Here is a 24,405-nt window from a genome sequence, read left to right as displayed (position 1 = left end):
CAGCATCCTTCCTGGGGTAGGCTATCTCATTTGACTTTCTTTCTTCATGCAGGGGTCATGGAAGAAAAGTTTAACAGTGGCTGGGGCAGTGGGGAAGAGATCCTATTTAGACCATAAGTCTAAACAGCTTCTATGTACCTGTGTACCTAATGATAACCTAAAAGTAACTGTTATGCAGTTACAGTATTAATACAGTGTTTCTCTGATTCTTATTACTCACAGTATATATGTTCAGTTCCCCTGAGGATTCCAGAAAGAGGTGGACTGACAGGAAGGACAGGGAGTCTGGCCACAACACCTTCCTCATTTTTAATAAAAACATATGAGACACACCCTACCTTTTCATGTTTAATAAGAAAAAAAAAAAAACATGATGAGCTCCTTAATCTTGGCTTCTCAAAGCTGAGATGTAATGTCTGAGCCTGGTGTGTTCAGGCATAGGGTGGGCTCTACAGGCTGGGCCAGTGAGGGGGACTCAAGCGCCACATGCATGCATCTTCAGACAGAGCCCACATCTCTCAGACTGAGTCAGACTCCACAGGTGGCTCCACAGGTAATGCCTTAAAATCAACTACACAAACCAGGACATACTGCAAATAGGAGGATTTCTTTAAAAACATAAGCCAGCGCACAAATGAAAACCTGACAAACTTTTAAGTGTTAAACGAATGTCTTGCTATGATCATAATTACGAAAGCAACTGGACAAACACTCTCTACAACCTGCATATTTATCCCATGACTTCTAATTTTAAAATTTCTATAGAAGTGCAGTTTCTCGAGTGCTTTTCATATCTCCAGAAATGAAAGGAGAGCGCTTTGTTCCTCCTTACCTTTTCAGCTTCATCCCACATCTCAATCTCTCCAAGGTAGTTTTCTGGCCTCGTTGCCAGGTTTAATTGAAAGGAGAAGCCAAATGTTGAGTAAACTGATTGTAAAAATTGCAGACACCCCTTTATTTCTTCTTCAATCTGAAATCAGAGCAAATGAAATATTCAAATAGAATACTGAATTAAATTTATTTAGGGCATCTTAAAACATAAAAAAAAAAAATTCTTCAGATAAAGCCTGATTGTAATAGAATATATACGACACTGTTCCTGTTGCCCATCCACGGCTGACTTGCATCTTCATTTGTGTGTCAGGCATGAGCAGGATGCCAGACTCTCCCAGCCAGTGCAGGGAATGGAGAAAGAAGCACACAAGGGCACCACATTGTGAAAAGGCAGTGATATGCCCGGGGCAGGGGTAAAGAGAACTGCCCAGAGGAAATGAGGGCCATGCTGTGGCCAGGGGCCAGGCAAGAGTTCTCTGTGGAAAGGCAGGGACTAGCCAGTGGGTTCCCAGCCCAAGCAGAAGAAACACTAAGGGTAAAGGTCAAGGTGAGAGGAGCAGACTGAGTCAGGGAGCCTCAGATAAGACAAAGAGGGGCAGAAAGGGATGGGTGGCATGTGCTCAGATCAGAGGTACACAGGGACTAGAGACAATAAAGTACCTACAAAGCTGGGGTCATGTCTGGATGTGCTTGCCTGACAACAATGGGGAGCCAATGGTTTAGGGGACTAATGTGAACCAAATTGGTGTTTTTGTTGTTGTTTTGTTTTGTTTTTGCAGTACGGAAACTGACTGGCAAGGCTAGAGGAGAAGTCTGTTAGGAAGCTGGTAAAGTTGTTCAGGAATGAATGACACGATGGAGCCTTGAACCCAGAGAGAACAGCTAGAATGCAAGAAATTTGATTGCTTTAAGAGGTATTTATCCCTTCATTCATTAATAGTGTGATGGTTAATGTTATATGTCAACTTGACTGGGGTAAGGGATAGCTGGAAAGACAGTATTTCTTATGTTTTTAAGGGTGGTATACTGAAAGAGGTTAGTATTTAAATCAGTAGACTGGGTAAAGATCTGTCCTCACCAGTGTGGGCAGGTACCACACAATCTGTGGAGAGCACAAAGAGAACAAAAGGGTAGAAGGAAGGCAAATTAAATTCTCTCCCTTCCTCCTTTCTTCCCTCCCTCCCTCCCTCTCTCTTCCTAAGCAGAGACATTCATCTTCTACTGTCCTCAGACGTAAAAACTTCTGGTTATTTGGCCCTTGGAATTTGTGACTTACACCAGTCCCACCTCTCAGTCCCACCTACTCCCAGTGCTCAGGGTAAGGGCCTCACATTGCTAACTAGGAATGAACCAACAGTTTTCTTTGTTCTCCAACTTGTAGATGGTATATCATAGGGCCTTCCTGGCCTCTGTAGTCATGTGTTGATTGTCATAATAAATATCCTTCTGTATATCTCCATATGTTCTATTGGTTCTGTTTCTCAGCAGAACCCTAATACAAACAGTAACTGCCCATGTGCTAAGCATTATGCTGAATGCTGGTAATTCAAGAATGAATGCAACTATTCAGGAAGTAATGCTATATTTAGGAATAGTGATCAATAGGTCTTACAGATTTTCCCGTTATTGTTCTATTTATTTCTACTTTAATTTCATTGTAGCTAGAGGAAACTTTTTATGATTCCAATTCTTTCATATTTGTTGAGGTTTGTTTTACGGCCTCGGCTATGATCCATCTTGGTAATTCTATCCCTACTTCCCACCTATCCCCTTCAAGGGCATGCCCCAATGACCTGACCTCCTCCAGTGAGGCCCCGCCTCCTAAAGATTCACTAAATTTCAAGAGCACCATCAGCCTGGGAACTAAGCCTTCAACTTGTGAGCTTCTGGAGGACATTTAAGAACCAAAACATAACAACTTCTTGCTCTGTTCTTTATTGTTTTCTTTGGTTTACATTAGGTGTATTTTTCTCTTCTTAAGTAGAAGAAATTTCTACTTAAAAACTGCTTTGAAACCTTTTATAATGTAGATATTCAGTGCTATGAATGTCCCTGTGTGTGCCATTTTAATGGTATCCCACAATTTGTGATGTGTTGTTTTCATTTTCATTCAGTGTATGATATTTTCTGATTTCTCTTTGGAGTTTTTTCTTGATCTATGGGCTATTTTGAAGTATGTTATTTACTTCCCAAATATTAGGAAGTTTTCCAAATAATTTTCTGTTATTGATTTCTATTGTAATTACATTGTATTCAGTGGAACATTTTGTTTTAATTAAATTCCTTTAAATTTATTGAGACTTGTTTTATGGCCCAAAATATCTTGGGAAATATTCCATGAACACTTTCAAAGAATATTCAAAGTATATTCTGCTGTTGTTCCATAAATGCCAATCAGGTTACATAAATAATTAGACCTGAAAGTGTTTGATAGTGACTCTGTATAACAATTTTAATTCGAATGAAAAATGTAAACTCTATAAGAATTTCTAGGCAATATTGAAAACCAGCAAATCCTTCAAAGTAGTGTACTTAATAGAACTTGAGATAATAAAATAAGTGAACAATGCTAAAGAGCAAAAATCATAAATCTCATGTCAGGAAATTATTGACCTATTGGTGCAAATTAGGGAACCACAGAATGTTAGAACTGAATGAGTCCTTGGAGACTAAATGAAACACCTAATTTCACAACAAATCTAAAATAGGAGATGTGAATCCAGGACAGTCATGCTTCACCTTGTATCACTGTTTACCTGCTCCACCGTACAGAAGATGTGAGCATCATCCTGCTGAAAGCGCCTGACTCGGGTTAAGCCACTTAAAGTCCCTGACAGTTCATTTCTATGAAGAACTCCAAAATCAGCAAATCTAATTGGCATTTCCCTCCAAGATCGTGGACGATGGGCAAACATTAGACTAGAAAAGATACATGAATACACAGTTTTTAACATAGCACTGAAAAGAGTGATTATCTAAATATTAAGAAATTACAATTAAGCCTCAAGATTGGTAAACTCCTTATTCTGGTTGTTAGATCACTATGTTAAAAATGCTCTTCTATGAATTATTTATTTATTTATTTTGGTGCTGGGGATCCAGCCTAGGGCCACCTGCATGCTAAACACACACTCTACCACTGAGCTATGCCTCCAGCCCTCTACTAGGAATTTCTGAATCCTAAGTTTACATCACTGCAGCATTCTGAGAAAGAGTCTCATTATCTCTTATAGAGATTCTGACTTCATCCACCCAGTAAATCTCCTCTTGCTGTTTATAATTCATTTCCAAAGCTACTTCTTAAATAAAGCCCACTGGACACTTCTTCAAACAGGGCTGGTCAGTCTCTCCTCAGGCTCCAAGAACACCTCAGACATGCGACTGTTACGGCACCAGCCTAACTTTTTTTTATAAGTGATTCCCTACATATATGTTCCTGCCCCATCTGCACGTGAGCTCCATGAGGAAATGGACTGTGTCTTAATCACCTCTGCATTTCTAGCACCAAGCACAGGAAGCATCTGACTACTGTTCTCTGTTGAATTCTATTCTGCTAAAAGCACTTCTCACTCCCTTATTCTATTTCCACATGCTTCCTTATTCTGAAGCATGAAGATGCAGAATACATTCTCTATTGTCACTTAGCCTTACTTATAATTAGAGTTAAAATCACAGGCTACAGTTTTAAACAGTACCTAATGGCAAAGTTGAGAAGGTGTTAATACAAATGTTTTAAAAAGTGTGGGGCACTAGCTTAGCTTTCACCTTCTGTTTAAAGAGACTGAAGATTGTTAACACACCAGTTTTCATAACATTAAAGTTACATATATTTTTAACATGCTGTCATCTTCAGGTTAAACTTCTTTTAATCTTTACTAAAAAAGGCAAAGATCTTTTGCTTATGTTCAGATATTTGTTTTAATAGTTAGCTTCTAAGGTTAATTTATTAGAAACTATATATGTTGATAAGACAAAGCCATTAGTTGGAGTGTGTGTGTGTGTTTGTGTGTGTGCAGAATTGTGTCTATTCACTTCCAATCTGCTTGTCTTACAAGGTTGAATTTGTATACCTACTTTTTGATAATTACACTCTCTCACAGAATCTAAAACAAATTGGTTATAAGATATACCTTTATTTTCTGTACTATTAAGAAATAGAATGACCTATGGTTTACTTTGTGACAAAATATTTAGATGCCACCAATTATAAGATGTATTCCAAATTCAGAGAAGTTGAAATGTGGAGGGAAAAGGTACCTTGCAATCAGTGAAATTCAGGAAACCATTTATTATGACCTCAATGTTTTTGTTATAACAACCCAAACAGTACATAAGAACTAATTATTTGCAAATATGTATATTTGAAATATATTGCTATTAGGAAGACAAATATAATTTATAAAATTTATGCATAATATTATCTTCTGAGAAGCACAGTTAGCATTCCAGGCCTACCAAAGAGTGAACATATTTTCATTCTCCAGAATGAAATAACTAGATAAAGATGATTAGCAACCGTCATTCTTCAGATTAAAGTAATCATTTAACTCCATAAAACAAAATTATAGTAACAGCTAGTTGTGATGACGTGTTCTGTGCACTCTTAATGCAATGTCTTCTCCACTTTTAATACTCACCAGTGCCCTGGACAATTCATGGGTTTGAGGGCAAAGGTGTCCTTTTCAACATCAAAGGTAAACATGTTCTCACTGTAATGCTGCCAGTGGCCCGAGGCTTCCCAGAGTTTACTGTTGTACATGTTGGGAGACAGCACTTCTGTGAACATTCGTTTGTGATACTCCTCCTTTAAAAGAAGTGTGCTTAATATTAAAATCAGCTAGGTGAGATCACAATTCCATGCAAGGCAACACTATGAGCAAACATTTTTAAACTCAGGATTATGATTCACATGTCCTTGGTTTTAGATGTAATGTTTTCTGGATCATGAAAAGAAGATTTACATATGCACAGTAAAAAATGTTCACTACTATACTTATCTTGTGTACATAATAGTGTATAATATAGGATGTTTCAACTCATTGTAAATTACTAATTAAAATTCAATATCCATAGAAACTTGCTATAACTAAAAACTCCAAAGTCCTGCATTATAAACAGGAGGGCTTTTCCCCTCTAATATTTAGGAGCAAAATAATTTTATAGTTTAATAAGTCTGAATGCCTAGAGGCATTTTCACAGTTTTGATCCATTTATTTTAGACAGAAATGAAATTGAGAATTTTAATTTCTCAATTTTGACATGTTATGTAGCTGATATCCACTGTCATAAGCTTAATTCTCTCCTTCCCTATTAACAGCTTCCTTTACTAAATCAAGGGACAGGAGAAGAGAGTGATCATGTAAAAGTTTTTATTTTATTTATATCTCCTCTTTTTTCCCCCTCTTCTTCAAGATATAAACATGATGATTTCTGTTGATTATTAGATTCTCAACACTTGTAAATCGAATGGACATCTGGCACACATGTAGACCCCCATACTTCAGTCAAGTTAACAGAATTTAAAATATATAAAAGACATTTTAAAATTACAAATAACAAAGTGATAGTTTTGGATTACTGAAGGTACTGAAGCTTTTCTTGCATCTGTTGGTCTGGTCACTTGAAAACACCTAAATAGCTCCTGTATCAGTGTCATTAAAAAAAAAAAAAATGTTTTCAAGCAAGTTCTCATTACAAAAGCTAAAGCAATTCCACATAAACAGATTCTTCCCAAAACCCCATTAAAATAATTATAAAGAAAGTTTTTATGTGTTAATTAAAAATATAAAGAGAAAAAGAGAATTGAAGATGAGTGCTATGATCCCTTAGAAACTATAAAGTAGGAAACAAGCAACAATTGCCTCAGAAGACTTGAGAAACCTGCACTAGGCTGGCAGTGGGAGAATCCCAGGAGCAAACTTGGTCCAGATGGATACAGATTTCTTGGCTTCGTATTTTAAGGCTTTGTGCCTGTTAGGGTTTGGACGTGAGGTGTTCCCCGAAAGCTCCTGTGTTCATGCAGGAATGATTAGATTAAGAGAGCTGTGACCTAATTAGTCCATCCTGGTTTGAGTGGACTGACCAGGTGGTAACCACAGGCAGGTGGGGCATGGCTGGAGGGGATGGATTACTGGGGTTGTGCCTTGGATAGGCGCATCTTCCCTGTGGTTCCTTCATCCTTGCCCTCCCTCTCTGCTTCCTGGCCACTATAAGCTGAGCTGCTTTCCTCTACCATGATGATCTACCTCACCTCAGGCCCAGAGCAATGGAGTCAGCCATCTATGGACTAAGACCTCTGAGACTGAGCCAAAGCAAACTTTCCTCCTCTCTAAGTTGTTCTTGTCAGGTATTTTGGTCATAGTGACAAAAAGCTGACTAATAGTGCCTGTCTTTGTTTTTTAGTTTTTTGTTGAGAATTTCAATGACATTCTGATACTCAGTCCTATGTCCCTAGATTTTTCTATCTGGAAACTTTTATGATGATCTTTTCTTCATCTCTGAAGCTTTGGTATCTCTCAAATAATGTGTGTCTTGGTGCCCAAGGAGAGAAAGTTTGCACCAGTAAACCTTGACATGCTTCTGTTGGAGGTTTAGGCTATCCCTTGCTCATTCTGGGTTCCCTTTCTTAGGGAACTAACAGGCAGAGAATGCCTTGCTACTCTGCTAAAATGACTGATCCTGACTATTGGGGTGATTGTGCTGCTGTTATACAGTGGGGTAAGGAGGACTGTGTCTGTGATTCAGTCAAAAACTTTAACTATTCCCGTGTCCAACAATAATAGTTGGGAACTCTGGAAACCCCATAAAGACAGAATTACTAAGAACTTGAATCATGTGGGAAGATTTAGGCTCTATGCCACTATGGGTTGAACTGCATCCTGCCCCAAAAGATATTATGAAGTCCTTACTCCCAGTACTTCAGAATGTGATCTTATTTAGAAATAGTGTCTTTACAGAGGTAATGAAATTAAGATGAGGTCACTAGCATGACTCCTAATCCAATATGTCTAGTGTCCCTATTAAAAGGGGAAACTTGGACACAGAGACAGTCATGAATAGAGGGAAGACATGTAAAAACAGAACAGGAGAAGGCCACAAGAAATTGGAGGACTGGAGTGACAGCTTCTACAAGCCAAGAAACATCATGGATGACTGGCAAAACTCCCATAGTTCAGAAGAGGCAAGGAAGGACCCTTTAGAGGTTTTGGAGGAAACGCGGCCCTGATGACACCTTGATTTTGCACTTCTGGCCTCTTGAACAATGAGACTACAAATTTCTATTACTTATAACTATTTATTTAAAACTCTAGGAAACTAACATACCTACCAACTAAAACACTGCCCCTCTGAAGTGCTGGTGGGATATGGAGAACATGGATGGTGTGGTAGAAGGAGGAAGCTCTGTTTCTCAGCTCAGGCCCATGTCCACCAACAGAGGCTAAGGATGCAATGTTACATTTAATTATTTCTTTTCTCTGCTTTTTTACATGAAGAGCACTGATGGTGGCTAAACTCGCAATTTAGATTTTGGGTGTAAAGGAAATGACATAACCAATGTGATGATGATGATGATACAATTTGTCTAAAGAAACAACTATCTTTACTCCAACAAGGCACAAAAATGGGTGCAGGGAGGCACAAGGGATGCCCATGCTGGTCATTCTCTGTTTGTCACTGTCTGCCCTACCCCGGCTGACTCGGCATACCAGCTGGGATGGTTGATTCTGGGTTAGCTTGACTGAACCATGGTGCTCCCCGATTAAACACTGCTTCTGGGCTTGTCTCTGAGAGTTCTTCTGGATGATACTAGCATCTGAATTGGTGGACTTATTAAGATCACCCTCCTGAATGTGGATGGGCATCATCCAATCTGTTAAGCACCTTAATAGAACAAAACTGTGGAGGAAGGAGGCTTTCGCTGTTTTTGTGTCCTGCCTGCCTGTGGACTGGGATATCAGTCTTCTCCTACCCTTGGACTCAGATTTACATCATCAGCTCTCCTAACTCAGGAGCCTTCAGACTTAGACTGGGATCACACCACCAGCTCTCCTGGGCCTCCAGCTTGCAGACAGCAGATTATGGGATTTTTCAGCTTCCAAGATCATGTTAGCCAATTCTTCACAATAAGTCTCTTCCTCACTTTACGTCCTACTGGTTCTATTTCTCTAGAGAACCCTAACACATTTGGCTTCTGGATAATTCTGACTAATATTTGCCTTCTGAATTCTAACTGAATTTGACTAATGAGAAACTCTGAAAGAATTCAGAAGGTAGGAGAAGACAGAGGTCAGGGTACTTATTTCCTTTTCCCAGTCTTTTCTTGCCTTGGGTTTATTTTGGTCCTGGCTATGTTCTATAGTTACAGCTTCCTTTAGGTGGCTTATCTTCCATGAATTCTAGCTCTTTCTGATTTCTGGTACCATTATTGCTTCCCCTTTCCTCTTCAGGACTAGTGGTAGAAGGCGAGGAATTCCTGCTAGTTGTAACCGTTGGGTGCTCTACCATCCACCCCTTATTAGTCACCTTAACTGGGCACGTATCTCTGTAACTATTTCCTTCACTACATTCTCTTCAGTTAAACCCTCTGAATGCCTGTGTCAGGACCCTGTGCACAGGTAAATGCATTGAGACTTCACATGTCTGCAAAGAAATCCACTGAGTCCAAGGTTGTGGGGAGAGAAAACAAATATTCTCCAAGAGGAGCCACTTCCCTCTCCACTCCATGGCTCCTAGACAAGTCAAGCAGATTGCAGGAAACTCAAAAGATGTGACTATGGAAAGTTTCACAAAAGGAACCTCAAACACTACTGGCAGGAATGTAAAAAATAGTCACTTAGGAAAATAGTTTGGCAGTTTCTTATAAACATTAACATAAATTTGCCATATGACCCTGAAATCACACTCCTAAGTACCCAAGTAGAATGAAAACTTTTTAGTTTAATGATCTTAATTGGCTTTATTTTCTACTCTAAAACTGAGTCAACCCTTCAGTCCATGAAGAATTAAGTGCTCTGAAGATCAAAGCAAAGAAGGTTGATTTTATGGACAAAGTAAGACTGAAAAAAGCAAAATCAAAACAAAAACAAAACAAACAAAAGACTAGTTATTTCAAAGTTACTTCCCTTGTAAGGAGGGGACAAGGAGACAGAACAATAGGAGATAACTAATAAGTTGACACTAGGTTATTTCAGGATAATTCTCTTAAAGATTAAAGCACAGGGAAACTTCATTATCATGCCATTTGAAACTGGCTTTTTTGGGAAATTTGGATGTTATCTCTATAATCCTGATTTCTCTGAAAGTGCGATAAACAGGTTAGTTTCAGCTTGGAACTTAAACATCAGTGATTCCTTTTGATTTTTTTAGTCTGGTCTGTAGGGGCCTGGTACAAAGGCTTAGTTCCAAAACAATTGCTCTATAATTTTTATTTGACAGAAGTGGGAACTTATGTGCACCAAAAGACATGTACAAGAATGTTGATGACAGCTTCATGTATAATAGCTCCAAACTGGATACAACTTAAATGTACAGCTGAAAATGAATCATCATGTATTACACTCATAAAAAGGAATATATTAAAACAACACAGAAAACATCACAATTATGAGAATTTGGATGAATCTCAGACATTAAGCTGAACAAAAGAAATGCCAGAAACACAAGAACAAATACTGCATGATTTCATTTATATGAAGTTAAAGCCTGGTAAAGTTCATCTGTGATAACAGAAGCTAGCATGGGAAAAATCTCAGGTGGGAGGAGGGAATCACTGGTAGATATCAGAATTTCTAGACTGCTGACTACTATGTGCTTCCTCCCTTCCCTCCTGATCACTCTGAAGGGAACTATCTACTACATCCCTCTTCCTCTACCATTTTATAATGCAGGGGAGAAAGGGAGGGAAAGGTTATCAGCAGATAACCTATATCTTTAGTTCACAAGTCTGAAATGGAGACGAAAGTACTTAGTAACCTGCACCCAAGGAATCTTGCATCTGAGGAGCCTCAACCACTCCTGAGAAGTCTCATTACACTCAGACTTGATTCAGATGGCATATTACTGGAGAATAGTGATGTGGCAATCAGATGAGAATTGAAATAATTTGTTATTCAGTAACAGAACACATTAGAAGGGCAGAATTAAGGGCTTTCCTGTAGTCTTTTGGGGCTAAAGAGACAAAAACCCACCAGCTTATCAGCTGGAAACCCAGAAGGCCACGTCCTGGAAAACAGGAAAGAAACAGAAGCAAACTGATTCTTATAAAATGGAAACCCAGTCCTAAGTCAGTTCTATCTCTCTGACTGAACTGAGTATCAGTCTTCAATCCTGGCAGAGGGTAAATGCTCCAATGGGAGATAATATCATCCTCTATAGTTATTTATATATAATATCTGGCATATAATTTAAGAATTACTAAATGTGGGAAGAGGCAAGACCAAGAGGAAAAAACAAACAAACAAACAAACAAAAAACAGATGAGGTTCCTGAAAGCTTTTTTATGCATGGTAAAACTAATTCTGCACATAAGGATATTTGGGAATTCAAAGTACTCAGCCTGTGTGTCTGCTAAATATTCTCATTCCAAGTCTCAGGGACCTTCTCAACTAATGCCCTTACCTTAGAATTCCTGTGTATTTTTAAAATGCTTTTACAATTCTGCAACCCACACAATTAGATTGTTGGCTTGACCATCAGCCATGTCTGTCTTGCATCTATAAGAGGTAAGAGAGCCCTTTAAGGCTACCACTAAGACTTTCTGTTTATTTTCTACCCATGCCACCCTCATCTTGAGAGTTCCACGTGCCAGGGACTGTATTGGTTTTCCAGCAAAGACAGTACATCCAAAACAGCAGCTGTGACTTTTCATCACCACCTGCCAAATAATCTCTAATAATCTTCAGTGATACTTATCTCATTTCCCTGCCCTCTATTCTCCTATTACTTCCTTGCCCTGGCCAGTCCCTACTGGAAGATATAAAGCCCAGGTGACAATGAGGATGATTTTAACTTTTAGTTAAAGGATAAACAAGTCAGGCAAGAATGGAAGTGTAATCCTAGTACACCACATGAATCACCTCTGAACAAAATTTCTATAGTCCTAATTATGCAAATACTAAAGACTTTCCAACCTATGAACTGTGTTATAGGTAGGTACTTTACATAATTATTTTTTTATCCTTTCCTCTAGGGCTGCCAAATCACCTAGGAGTCACCATAGACAGCAGAGGAGTACCAGTGGCCTGAGGCCACCTTTTGAGAAGCAATGCTTTGCACTTTAGCATTTTGTGCCAGAGAAGATATTTTGCCCTTTCTTCTTTCACAGGGAAATCCATACCTGGTCTAATGCTTATCTTTAAATTATACATGTTCAGAGATTTATATAGTCAACAGGTAACAGCATGCAGGGAAAACAAAAATCATCACATTTTTATGAGAAGGCACAATCCCTTAATTCTCTTTTAGGTTCGAAATTTTTATTAATATTACTGAAATAAAACTAATGGAAATAATTTAAATATAATAGAAAATAGTAAAATATAAAATGTAGTCAAACAAGAATAAAATATTTTAAAAATTAACTTACTCGTATGAAATCCATAAGTGTATTATAAATGAAGGCTCCTCGGGGAAGAAAAAAACAGCTTCCAGGACTCAGATCGTGGAAAAAGAAAAGTTCCTGTTCCTAGGTTGAAATAATAACTGCATTTAAAATTTCATCTTTTATTAAATAATATTTATCACATACACATGATATGCTAAGAAAAAAACACATCATACTCAATTATCTAATAATAGGCATTCCAAAAACCCTCAATACCTATCCCTAACCATATGTAATACCACATGTAAAATTACAATTCATTTTTATAATTATTTGGCTTTTAACTTGGCTTTTCTGTCATCTTTCTCATTTACTATTAAATTTCTTACTTGTTACACTTAAACACAAATCTTACATGGAAAAACATGGATTTTAAAAAGACCAGAAAATTTCACCACAGGAGGTGTACTTCAAGTGAGGATGATCATTTTCATGGTTTTCAGCTAACCCTGCATCTGTCCTCACATCAACCTGCAAGGCTACCCCAGATGAGGACAGGACAACACAGCCAGCAAGTGGCAGGACTGAGATTAAAAACCCAGGACCACCTGCTTTCAAATCTCATTCTTTCTTTCTACACACTGCCTTGACTCCTAAATACAATGCATGCTATCAAGTGTACAAAATTAAAATAATTTCACATTTATATCATGATGAAAATAAGAGAGGGATATAATTTTAAAAATCTAATAAAAGATACAGGGAAGAAAGAGCTTAGAAGACATTTGGGGTATTAATATGAAAGAAACCCAACAGCAGGCAATGAGTGCAAGCAAAATAGAAGGCAGGAAATAGGACAGTGAAATATAATTTTTTACATTTAGCTTTATGAGATGTAAACTCAAGGCAACAAAGGAATGTTTGTGTCTCACTATTGATGAGGATGCAGGGCATACCTTCCCAATTTTCCTATGATCTCGATTCTTGGCTTCTTCTTGGAACTTCTCCCAGGTTTTCATCATTTTGTTATCAGGAAAGGATATCCCATAGATCCTCTGCAATGTTTCCATTTCAGGATTTCCCTCCCAATATGTTGAGGAATTCTGAACACCAAACAAGATTTTGGTAAACACGTCAAACATTTGGTAAAAATAAAATCACTCTAAAATGGTACATGATTTTCCACCGTAACATTCACATTGCTTAGTTATAGACATTTTTTTAGTGCTGGGAAGACTCTGAAATTGATTCTAACTAAATCCTCCCAGCCCAAATTCTAGCACTCATCAGTAAAGGACATAAAGACTCTGCTGTGGATTCTAGGAAAGAAAGTGACAGGAGTCTGGATGGAGGGAAAGTTGAACAGGAACTGCAATCACCAAGAGGGGAGCAGAAGAGACAGGAGGTTCAGGGAAGGGAATCTTGGCCTCACTGATGTAGCTCAGGGATTAAGAACTTTAAAAGGTAATGCTATCTTGCAGTCCTATGTTTCACCTGTGAGGAAAACAAGGCCCAGAAAGGTTGGGACTGCACAGTCAGCCCCGTGTCTCTCAATTCCACACCACACCATCACATTCCCTGGTCCTCCTTTTCCTACAGTACCTTATTCTCACACAGAGACAAATGTTCTTATTCACGTTAGGTGATTCAAGAAAACCACAGTGCAGCTGACCCTCAGTATCCACAGAGGATTAATTCCAGGACCTCCCACCAATGTTGAAATCCAAGGATGCTCAAGTCCTTTATATAAATTGGTATATGTTGGCATAGAACCCATGTGTATACTTTATATCATCCTCCTGCATATTTTGAAGTGAAGTAAATCCTATGCAAATTGTTGCTGGACTGTATTATTTAGGAAATAATGACCATAAAATATCTGTACATGCTCAGTATAGATGTGATATTTTTCAAATATTTTCATTCTGCAGTTGATTAAATCCACAACTGTGAAACCTGTGGAGATAGAGTGCTAACTGTAACAGTATTTTAAAATATCATATGAAAAAGAAATGCATTAGAATACTTCCCATAAAGTTAAATGATAAACAAGAGCTACATATAGTACTCTAATTATCAAAATTCTAAAATATATTAGTCAAATAAGAATGGAATATTTAAAATATTGTAATGTTCAGGCTATAAAAGATCTATCTCAACTTAAGTTTGCTGTGTTTATAAATTAAAATAATTAATCCTTACCTTGAAAATTTTTATGGTTTTAATTTTTCCAGTATGTCTTACGTGGGGACCTTTACAAAGATCAATTAGTGGACCACACCTATAATGAAACATTTAGAACATGCTCAAACAGTTATAACTTTAAAAAAATATTTTTAGTTGTAGATGGACACAATACTTTATTTATGTGGTGCTGAAGATTGAACCCAGTGCCTCACACTTGTGAGGCAAGTGCTCCACCACTAAGCTACAACCCCACAACCCCAGCCCCCAGTTATAGTTTTTTGAGTGAAGGGGTTTACTTACTTATATGTGTTGGAGCAATTTTTGATTTAGGTTTAGGGAAAGAGGTAATTAACTCGTCTAGTCTCAGGCCCCAGTATGCCCTCATTTGTTCAAATTTAATTATTTTCTTCCTTTCTTCTTCTACCTTCTTTTTTTTTTTTTTTTTTTTTTTTCTCCTTTGATATCAGGGACAGAACCTAGGACCTCATGTATGGAAGGCAAGTGTTAAGCTACACCTCTATCCCTTGCTCAAATGCAAAAGCAACAGAACAATTTCTGAAAGAAACCGCAAGAGATGTCACTTTCTTTCTTTTTTTTTTTTTTTCCCCATCCTGGGGAGAGAAACTATGGGCACTTTACCACTGAGCTACATAACCAGTCTACTCTATTCTATTCAATTCTGAGACAGAGTCTTATTAACTTGTCGAGGCTGGCCTTGAATTTGCGATTCTCTGCCTTGACCTTGGAAATCACTGGTATTATGGGTGTGCACCTGGAGATGCCACTTTCAATTGTCACAACCCAAGGCTCTCAAAAATCTCCCTTTATCATAAAAATCAGACATTTCCTTGCTCTACACTAATTAATCTTCAGGACTGAAATCATCTGAAATTTATTCACAACACATTAACTTGATATTTTACTTTAAAAATAAATATCAAACCCTAAATATATGTGACTTAGTATATGTATGCATCTGAGAACTGTATCTGTTTAATCATTGTCTAAGTGTTATGTGAAAGCTTTTAAAATGAAAGTTTATGTAAGTTTACCCACAAGATAATCAATAAGTGTTTCCTTTATACATGGTATCTGATGTAGAAGGGCCACACTATCATTTAAGACCTGTCTTATATCTGTTTGCTTTGACTAAGTCTATTTCTGATCATAAACTTTTTCCTAGATGTGTAAGAGATTTAAGGATATCCTTTGATTTTTTCTAGTACTGCTAACCCCTGTAGACCTGTGATTATTGTTACCATGGGTTCTAAATTGTATTTTATAAGTTAAAAGTTATACTTAGATAAATGTAAAACTTAGGGGAGAGCACTTTACCAAGTTGGTCTTCTCCAAACTAAAATTATCTGTAGCAATAGTCTTGGATTTGTATAGAATAACAAATTTGGTTGGCATTTATTCATGTCTTTTGGTATTTTATAGCAGAAAAAAGTAAGCTGTTGTCCATAAGTTATACATACAATTTTGAGTTACTTTTCATTCTGGAATAGAAATTTAAATGTATTTTTGGAAGGTAATAAGGACAGCCTGATCTATTTAAAGGTGACATTGTAAAACACAAAACATTTTACCACTATTTCCACAAAAAGAAAGTTAAAAGCTTTCTTAGCCTTTGATTCATGTTTTAGATATAATGTTGTTTTGTGTTACTTGTCAAAAGTCCTGCCTTACCTGAGATAAGGTTCTGTTTCCCACCTTACTCCATGTTAGAAAGGCTCCAAAACAGGCCAGATTAGAGCTCATTTAGAATTGGGTTAAAAAGATCCAATTTAGTTGTAAAGATTACTGTGATCTCAAAATAAACAGGGGATATAATATGTAACTAGGTAAAATTTTAAGATTACAAAAACCTTTTTACTTGGTTCATAGTTATTACACAAATGGAATATGTTTTTGCTCTGTTAATTTCATTTTGTATTTTCCTTATAAACTTTATAACTATTGCCTGTTAGTGTTTTTCAGAGGTACTACTTCTAATAAAACAAATTGAGATAATAAGCCATCACCTATAAAATCAATAAGATATAATGCTGAGTTACAGTATTAATACTGACCCCAATTAAATGAAAGGGGTAACTGTAAAATTATAGATACTTAAGTTATAATCTGTTATTCCCACTTTAAGACTGGTGAAACTGGCCTGCTAGATGTTAAAACCAAAAACTTGGAGACGGAAGTCCAGGAAGTAAAATGGGCCAAAGAAAGAACAGCCAATATTTTGGCCCTTGTTGTCTAAGGTCAGCCAGGACCCAGAGAACAATGGAACCCCTCTCTGGGCTCTGCAACTCTGGTCAGTCACCTAATCTGCTGATCAGGGAAATAGAGAAGACCCTAGAGAACAAGAAGCCAACCAATGCACATTCTGCAAAGAGGAGGATCACCGGAAATGGAAATGTCCCTGATGCTTCCATGAGTAGTCATATATGGTCAGCCAGACCTCGACCAATCCTGGGAAGTGTCATCACTGGTGGAGGAAAGCTAAAACAGCCAAGATGCTTTGCACATGTCCCCCAGAGTAATCTCTAAGGAATTGTAGCTGACTCTTAAGAGTAGATAGGAACAAGGTCAGTTTTGATCAACTTGGTCTTAAACACCTGGCAGGAGAGTTTAGCCTAAGCACAGTCCTATGAGGACATTTAAAAGGAAAAACAATAGTTTTTTTTTAAAACGTAACTTAAGATGTATACTTGTATCAGCCCTACCAAAAGTAAGTAAAACTGGATGCTCTAAAGGAAGGGTTCTTGTGAGTGCCTAATAATAATGATCACAAAGGACTCTAGAGTTGCAAGTTTGTCAAGAGTTAATTTGAGCCTGAGCTCATAGACCTACAAATCTTCTTAACTCCTCCTAGATTGATAAACTCTGTTTTTCACTGATATGATTATGAATTACTGTCTTCACAGTTTTCAGAGACTGGCTGAAATACTAATTTCTTTTGTGCTAATTGTTTACAAAAAAGTAATGCTTTGCTGTCTTGTTTATTGCTGTCATAGAATAATCCCTGACATATGTATGTCTTATCTAGTCACCTGCCATCTGCCACTGTGGACCTCTGAATTTCTCTGATGCTGAATACCCTTAATTGTCCATGCCCCACCTGACAGAGAACAAGAACTTTGGGTTACTTCCTCCAATGTCACTCTCTTTCAGCAGGAAGCAGCTTGGAGATGTCATCATCCATTTTTCCATAGAAATGGAATGTAGAAATTGACAGTGGGGAAATGTAACAGTGGTCCACTTTATGTTTTGAATATAGCCCTTGCTGCTCTGCTACAACTTATTTTTAAAATGGACATGTTTCGTTCTCTTCCTCTATCCCTGTTCCTTCCTAATCTCTCCTGTTTCCTCATCTCAGGGGAAACAGGATTACTTTTCATCCCCATCCTAGGCAGAGTTATTTGTCCCTGAGTACACACCCACCATAGGAACAAAGTAATCCAGACTTTGGGGATGGTACCAGAAGACCTCAGAAATTACTATCTCTCAAGTTAACAAGTGAATTACAACACTGAGAGAGAACACATGGAATGTAGCCTTTGAATCACCTCTTTAAAAGCCTGTTCCCACTGAAGGGCAGAATCACAGTCTCTGGGACAGAAGTCCCCTGTATTTTTCCTTTGCTATAAAAGCAATAAAATTTCTTTTTCCTTTTTCTCAAAAAAAAATAAAAATAAAAATAAAAATATAAACGTCAAAAGAAAATAAAAGTAAAGAAAAACAAAAAAACAAAGAACAAAAAAAGAGAAAAAATAAATGTCAAGATCTTTGTTTCTTTTAGGCTTTCTGATTTTATGATGAAATGCCTAATTGTTTCTGGGTTTATTAAATGGTAACATTGACTTATAATGCAAACATCAGTTAGGATCAGAGATACCATCACTGTTCAAATACTAGGGGGTGTAGCTAGGGATTCCCTTACACATATAATGAACAAGGATTCACAAATCTTAAGTAAACACTTTTCTTCAAGCATAACAATATTAACAGAATTAAAATGCAAATAACATAGGTCAGAGGGAAAGTTACTTAACATCAACCAGTCTGAAGAAAATTTAGTAAAGAAAGTAATGTCTTAACTATCCCAATTAAATTTAAAGCCTATTGGCTAAAAGGCTAAAAATCACAATGACAAAAAGTGACTGGCTTATAGTTTCGCAAATAGGATGAAGTTATAAACACAAAAATATTAATTTTTTGAAAGACAAGGCTTTGAATACTGTTCTCTAAGGTGGTGGTTGTAAATCAGATTCAGAGGAAACGAAGGAATACCAAATTAGCATGAAAACTTTTGATACTCTTATCTTTAAATAATCCTAAGAAGTGTCCATGTTAACCTAAATAAGGTTCTAAAAAAATACAAATTTTCAATCATTAGAAGCCAGAACTTAAAAATTAAGCCTATCTTTTCTACATCTTCATTTATTTTTAAACTTAAGAACAGCTACACTAATATTTATTTAAACGATAGGTAATAAATAATAAAATCTTATAGGTCATTGAAGAGTAGCAAAAATAAGGTAAACATGGTATCCCATACCATGTGAAATGGCAAGGAGTTCATGTTATAATTTAAGAGATGCTCTATGCATGGCTTTGCACAAAAGGGATATGATTTATTTTGTACTACAACTAATTCAGAGACTGATAAGCACTTGACTATGGAAATAATGCCCCGGTGGATGACATTTCTGATTGTAGTTGTGTACTAGGTCTCCTAAGATGGGCCATGAAGGTCCCAGCAGCATCCAAATAGCAAGAACACACAAAAATGGGGAACAGCAACTACCCATGGGGCAGCTTTGAAAGACAGATAAATAAAAAAGAGCTCAAGAGACTCACATTTAAACTACCAGAACTCAGGGACCCTGGGATTGAATCCACTTCTTAGCACCTGACTTTGCCTTTTCCCGAAGTTCCCTTTTTGTTTCATTGTGACTATTCTACTAACATCTGAAGGTTGATACACGTGAACTCTGGACAACAGGGAGCACAGTATGAGGCAGGGGGTCACCATGTGAGAAGATGGCCTGTATGGTTCCCACTACCATGTCATTAAGAATGTGGAAGGAGGAAACAGTTCTTTTCCTAACAGCTCCTAAAAATGTAAGGCACCAAGCTGACATAGTCCTACCCACAAAGAGATCCGATTACATCTGAAATCCAAAAAATGAAAATTGGTCTCAGTTACTATCCTGATAACTACAAAGGAGAAAATAAGAATTTGCCCTTGGTAACAAAATTTTGGGGCTCCTTCCTATAATAGTACATCAGTTATGCAAGTTCACCATTAGACCAGCTCCCAGAAAACAAACTCTGCTTCTACAGTTAACACCTTCAAGTTTACTACTGAGCAGTGTTTGAAATTTATAAATACAAACCTGTAAACTGTGGTAGTTGGAGTGTTGACCTTCTCCTTTAGAATTCGGCATTTAAATTTATTGTACTACAAAGAAAAACATATTTACATGTTACACAAAATGTTAAATGAAAAATAAAGCATCAATTTGAGAATTTGAGTAACACTGAAAAGGCATCTACAGCTTTCGAGGTGTTGAGACACTAAGGACACGAGGAGCTCACAGCAGATAGATGCACTTCCAGTGGGAGCCTTAAGACCACATGGCTAATGGACACTTAACATATGACTAATCTTAAATGAGATGTGCTATAAACGAAAAACACACAGGACCTCAGAGGTGTAGTGGGGAGGGAAAGAATATAAGGTAGTTCATTTAATCATTTTTTTATATTGACTACATGTTGAAATGATTTATTTTTTTCTTTTTGGTACTGGGAATTGAACTCAAGGGTGCTCTACCACCCATGAGTTACATCCCTAGCCTTTTTCTTTATTTTTAAAATTTTGAAATGGTCTCACTAAACTACCAAGGCTGGAACTGAACTTGAGATCCTAGTGCTTCAGTCTCCCAAGTTGCTGAGATTACATGCATGCAACATCATACCCAGCTGAAATGATATTTCATATCATGTTGAAATGATCTTTTTGATATACTGAGCTAAGTAAAATTTTATTGGAAGTTAATTACACCTTTGCTTTATTTATAAAATATAGCTGCCACAAAATTTGAGATTACACTTTACACATGTGGCTCAGATTTGAAGATTCCATTATATTTCTACTGGACAACACTGTTCTAGAAGATCCAGTTTCAACTACACGAAATAAATAAAATTCTGAGGACCCAGCTACATTATGATTTGTATGAAAGCAAAAACAAAGTTTGTGGTGAGTAATTATGTCATTACATTAAAAAAACTAATGGAGCTGGGCACAGTGCACACCCGTAATCCCAGCAGCTCAGGAGACTGAGGCAGCAGGATCATGAGTTCAAAGACAGCCTCAGCAAAAATGAGGTGCTAAGCAACTCAGTGAGAATAATAAAATACAAAAAAGGACTGAGGGTATGGTTCAGTGGTTGAGTGCCCCTGAGTTCAATCCCCAGTAGCCTCCTACCCAAAAATATGTAATTTTTTCCTCTTCCTTTTTTTCTGCTTTTATCACCATTATTACAGTACAAGGTACTTACATTAAATAACAACTTAAAGGAGGTAGTTGTTGGGAGAAAAAAACAACCAGATTTGTAAGATTTAACTGTTTCATACCTGTATGTTCAAACCAAATCATTTTCCTTCACAAACGTTGATATATTAGATCCTGAGTAGCTTCAAAACAAAGGTAACCCACAGGATGTAAGAAAATATCTGCATATCATCTATTTGTTAAGGAGTTCATATCCATAATACATAAGGAACTAAAAACAACAACAGTGGGGTGTGCTATAGTTTCAGTTGCTCAGGAGGCTGAGACAAGAGTATCACGTGAGCCTAGAAGTTTAAGGCCAGCCTGGGCAGCACAACAAGTTTGTCTCAAAACAAACAAAAAACAAACAAACAAAAACCCCAACAAGCTCATTCAAAAATGGGCAAAGAACATGAATAGGCAATTCTCCAAAGAAGATACACAAATGGCTAATAAGCACATTAAAAGATGCTCAACATTACTAAGTCATTAGAAAAATGCAAATCGAAACCACAAAGAAATACCACTTCACAGCCTTCAGAAAGGCTGTTATAAACAACAACAATAACATACACAAACATAAAATAACAAGTTTTGACAAGAATGTGGAAAAATGGGAACCCTTGAATATTGTAAATGTTTCAGTTGCTTTGTGGAAAACGGTGTAACAGGACCTCAAAAAATTAAAAATAGAACTTCCATATGAGCCAGCAATTTCATTTGTGGGTATATGTCCAAAAAGGGTGAAGTCAATATCTCCAACAGAAATTCACACACCTATGTTCACAGCAGCATTATTCACAAGAGTCAAACTGCAGAAGCAACCCAAATGTCCACAGATGGATAATGGATGAACAAAATTTATTATACACATACAAAAGGATTTTATTCAACCTCAACCTCAAAAAGGAAACAATATTCTGACACCTGCTACAACACAGATAACCTTGAGTATGTTATGTTGAGTGAAACAAACCAGTCACCAAAGGACAAACACTGCATGTTTCCCCAGAAATGAGGCTCCTAGGGAAAAGAAACCCATAGGGACAAAAAGTAGAATGGTGTCTGCAGGGTCCAGGGAGGAGGCACTGGGAAGTTAGTGTTCAACAGGTAGAGAGTTTTAGAAAATGAAAAGAGCTCTGTGGATGGATGGTGGTGATGTCTGCACAATGTAAATGTACTTGAAGAACTACATACTGAAAAATGGTTACGATTTTACATTTTACATATTTTGCCACACAAAAAAACAGTAAATGCAAATTTACCAAGCCCATAAAACTAGTAATACTATACTTTTAAAACATATGCTTTCTCTGATATATATGATTTAAAAATAAAAATAGGGATTGTATTTAAGTAAATTATTCAAAATAATATAAAGAGACTGAAAGTTTTACATAGATTATAAGCTTTTTTTTTTTTTTTTAATTCCTCTGGGAATTGAATCCAGGGTCTTGCCTATGCTAGGCAAGCATTCTACCACCCCCGAGGCCTAGGATTTGAAAAAAGAAAGTTAACAAAACACTGCCCCCAAAAAAGAAAAAAAAAACAAAAAACAATTTTGTGTGGTATTACAAACACTGGTGAATTTAGTAGTAATTTTTTTTTCGTTTAATGCTCTTAATTGGCTTTATTTTTAATTGTAGAAGCAGATAACACTTCATTTCTTAAGACAGAATAAGCATTCCCAGTAGACATTAATAATGCTCAGAATTAATCAGTTTTGTAAACACAAATATGAAAATTATTTACCTGCCCTTAACTTCCTATGTCTGCTGGAAATTTTTTAAGAAACAGATGAGGAGGGAAGAGGTACAGCAAGTGACTAGAACAACCTCACAACAGGTTCCCAGACCGTGGAAAAATCTGGTGAGTTCAGACAGGTATGTGGGGTGGGAGAGAAAATACTGGTCTGTGTTAATTAAAAACCTAGTAAAAGGTTTTCATTCCATATTTCCCCAAGTTACCTTAAACATTTCCAGAAGCATTTCCTTGCTGACTTCCAATCTTTCGAAAGGCTGCTTTTCTTTTATGATGGTTTTACATATGTTCTCCAGGGCTGACAACTCAGTGCTGGACACCGCTCTGAAAAGGAGAGCTCCCAAGGATCAGTACAGACCTTTCAGACCCTGTGCAGTTCCCCTTGTCTGTTGCCCTGGAGACTTCATCAATATTTGACACACATTCTAAATTCAGTTGGTGATTTGTTGTACCAGGACTTGGAGTCAGACATTCATCCACAGAGCACTTCTTTATTTCCAAGAAGGAAACTGAGGCATCAATTGATGCTGCAATCTGCCTGCAGATTTTCTCTGATGTGACATGAGAACAAATCTGTTAGAGGACTCCTCAGCCAGAGTGAGCTCCTGTGTGGTCTTCCTCAGGCTTCATGCTTTTATATTTTTGTTCTAAAGAGTTGTATTAAGGGCTAACCATGTTCCTGTCCTCAGTGGCTGTGGTACCCAGCCTGAGATGTGTGTGAAATACAGTCACAAGCACTCTCACTGTGCAAGGACTGACCTCCTTTCACTGGCTCCTGGTGGGGATTCACTTCCCTCCTGCCCCACTGGCTTCCTTGCCATTCCTCAAACAAGTAACATGTATACCCACAGAGGCCTGGAATGTTTTCCCCCCAGATGTCCACAAATGCCTGCTCCCCACCCCCAGTTTCCTCGGGTTTATTTCTTCTCTCCATTCTGGTCTCTGCTTCAGTGATACTCTACCTTGTCCTGACTTCCTGCCTGCATGGCACACACCTCCCCACACCTGGTTTTTCTTAATACACTCATTACCACTCGATGGTAGATGGCTGCTTATGTCTGTATTCCCCCAGCCTGGCTGTCAGCTCCACAGGACAGACAGACTTGTTCACTGCTGAATCACCAGTACCAAGCACAAGCATGCAGCAGGCAGTCAGAAAAACCATGTTGAACAAGTGAGTCCTGGAGTGCTGGTGACAAGAGATGACAATGGAGTGATACTGTGATATAACAATCTCTGGAGAAGGAAGAGTGTCTTCTATGTATGAATGAGATGGCTGGGGGCCCCAAGGCAGCTCCAAATGGGACTCATGCCAGGGAGACCAGGGCATTATTAGAGGGTTAGAACTTTTGGCCCCAACCCCCAACCTCCAGGAAGGGGAGAGGAGCTGGTGATTTGAGTTAATCATCATAAATCAATGAGTTCTTAAAACATGGTTAAGTAACAAAACCTCCATTAAAAACCTCTAAACAACAAGGTTCAGAGAGCTTACAGCCAACAAACACAGCAAGGTGCTAGGAGG

At 37.6% G+C, this 24,405-nt stretch overlaps 1 protein-coding gene across 1 annotated transcript in view; it reads right to left on the bottom strand.

Annotated features, from left to right (window-relative positions):
• Positions 1 to 24,405, bottom strand: part of TARS3 (threonyl-tRNA synthetase 3) — a 50,958-nt gene that overhangs the window by 14,474 nt on the left and 12,079 nt on the right. Inside the window, exons 6-13 of the mRNA XM_079122095.1 lie at positions 23,090 to 23,207; positions 19,960 to 20,024; positions 14,579 to 14,657; positions 13,333 to 13,479; positions 12,419 to 12,517; positions 5,472 to 5,638; positions 3,591 to 3,753; positions 833 to 970 (exon numbers count right to left, since the gene is read on the bottom strand). Coding sequence (XP_078978221.1) covers positions 833 to 970; positions 3,591 to 3,753; positions 5,472 to 5,638; positions 12,419 to 12,517; positions 13,333 to 13,479; positions 14,579 to 14,657; positions 19,960 to 20,024; positions 23,090 to 23,207 — 976 coding nt within the window. The remainder of the gene's footprint in view (positions 1 to 832; positions 971 to 3,590; positions 3,754 to 5,471; positions 5,639 to 12,418; positions 12,518 to 13,332; positions 13,480 to 14,578; positions 14,658 to 19,959; positions 20,025 to 23,089; positions 23,208 to 24,405) is intronic.

The sequence above is a fragment of the Sciurus vulgaris genome (assembly GCF_902686455.1).
Source record: "Sciurus vulgaris genome assembly, chromosome: 2".
Classification (NCBI taxonomy): domain Eukaryota; kingdom Metazoa; phylum Chordata; class Mammalia; order Rodentia; family Sciuridae; genus Sciurus; species Sciurus vulgaris.
The sequence above is the reverse complement of the archived record's forward strand: the minus strand, read 5'-3'. Positions and strand labels throughout refer to the sequence as shown.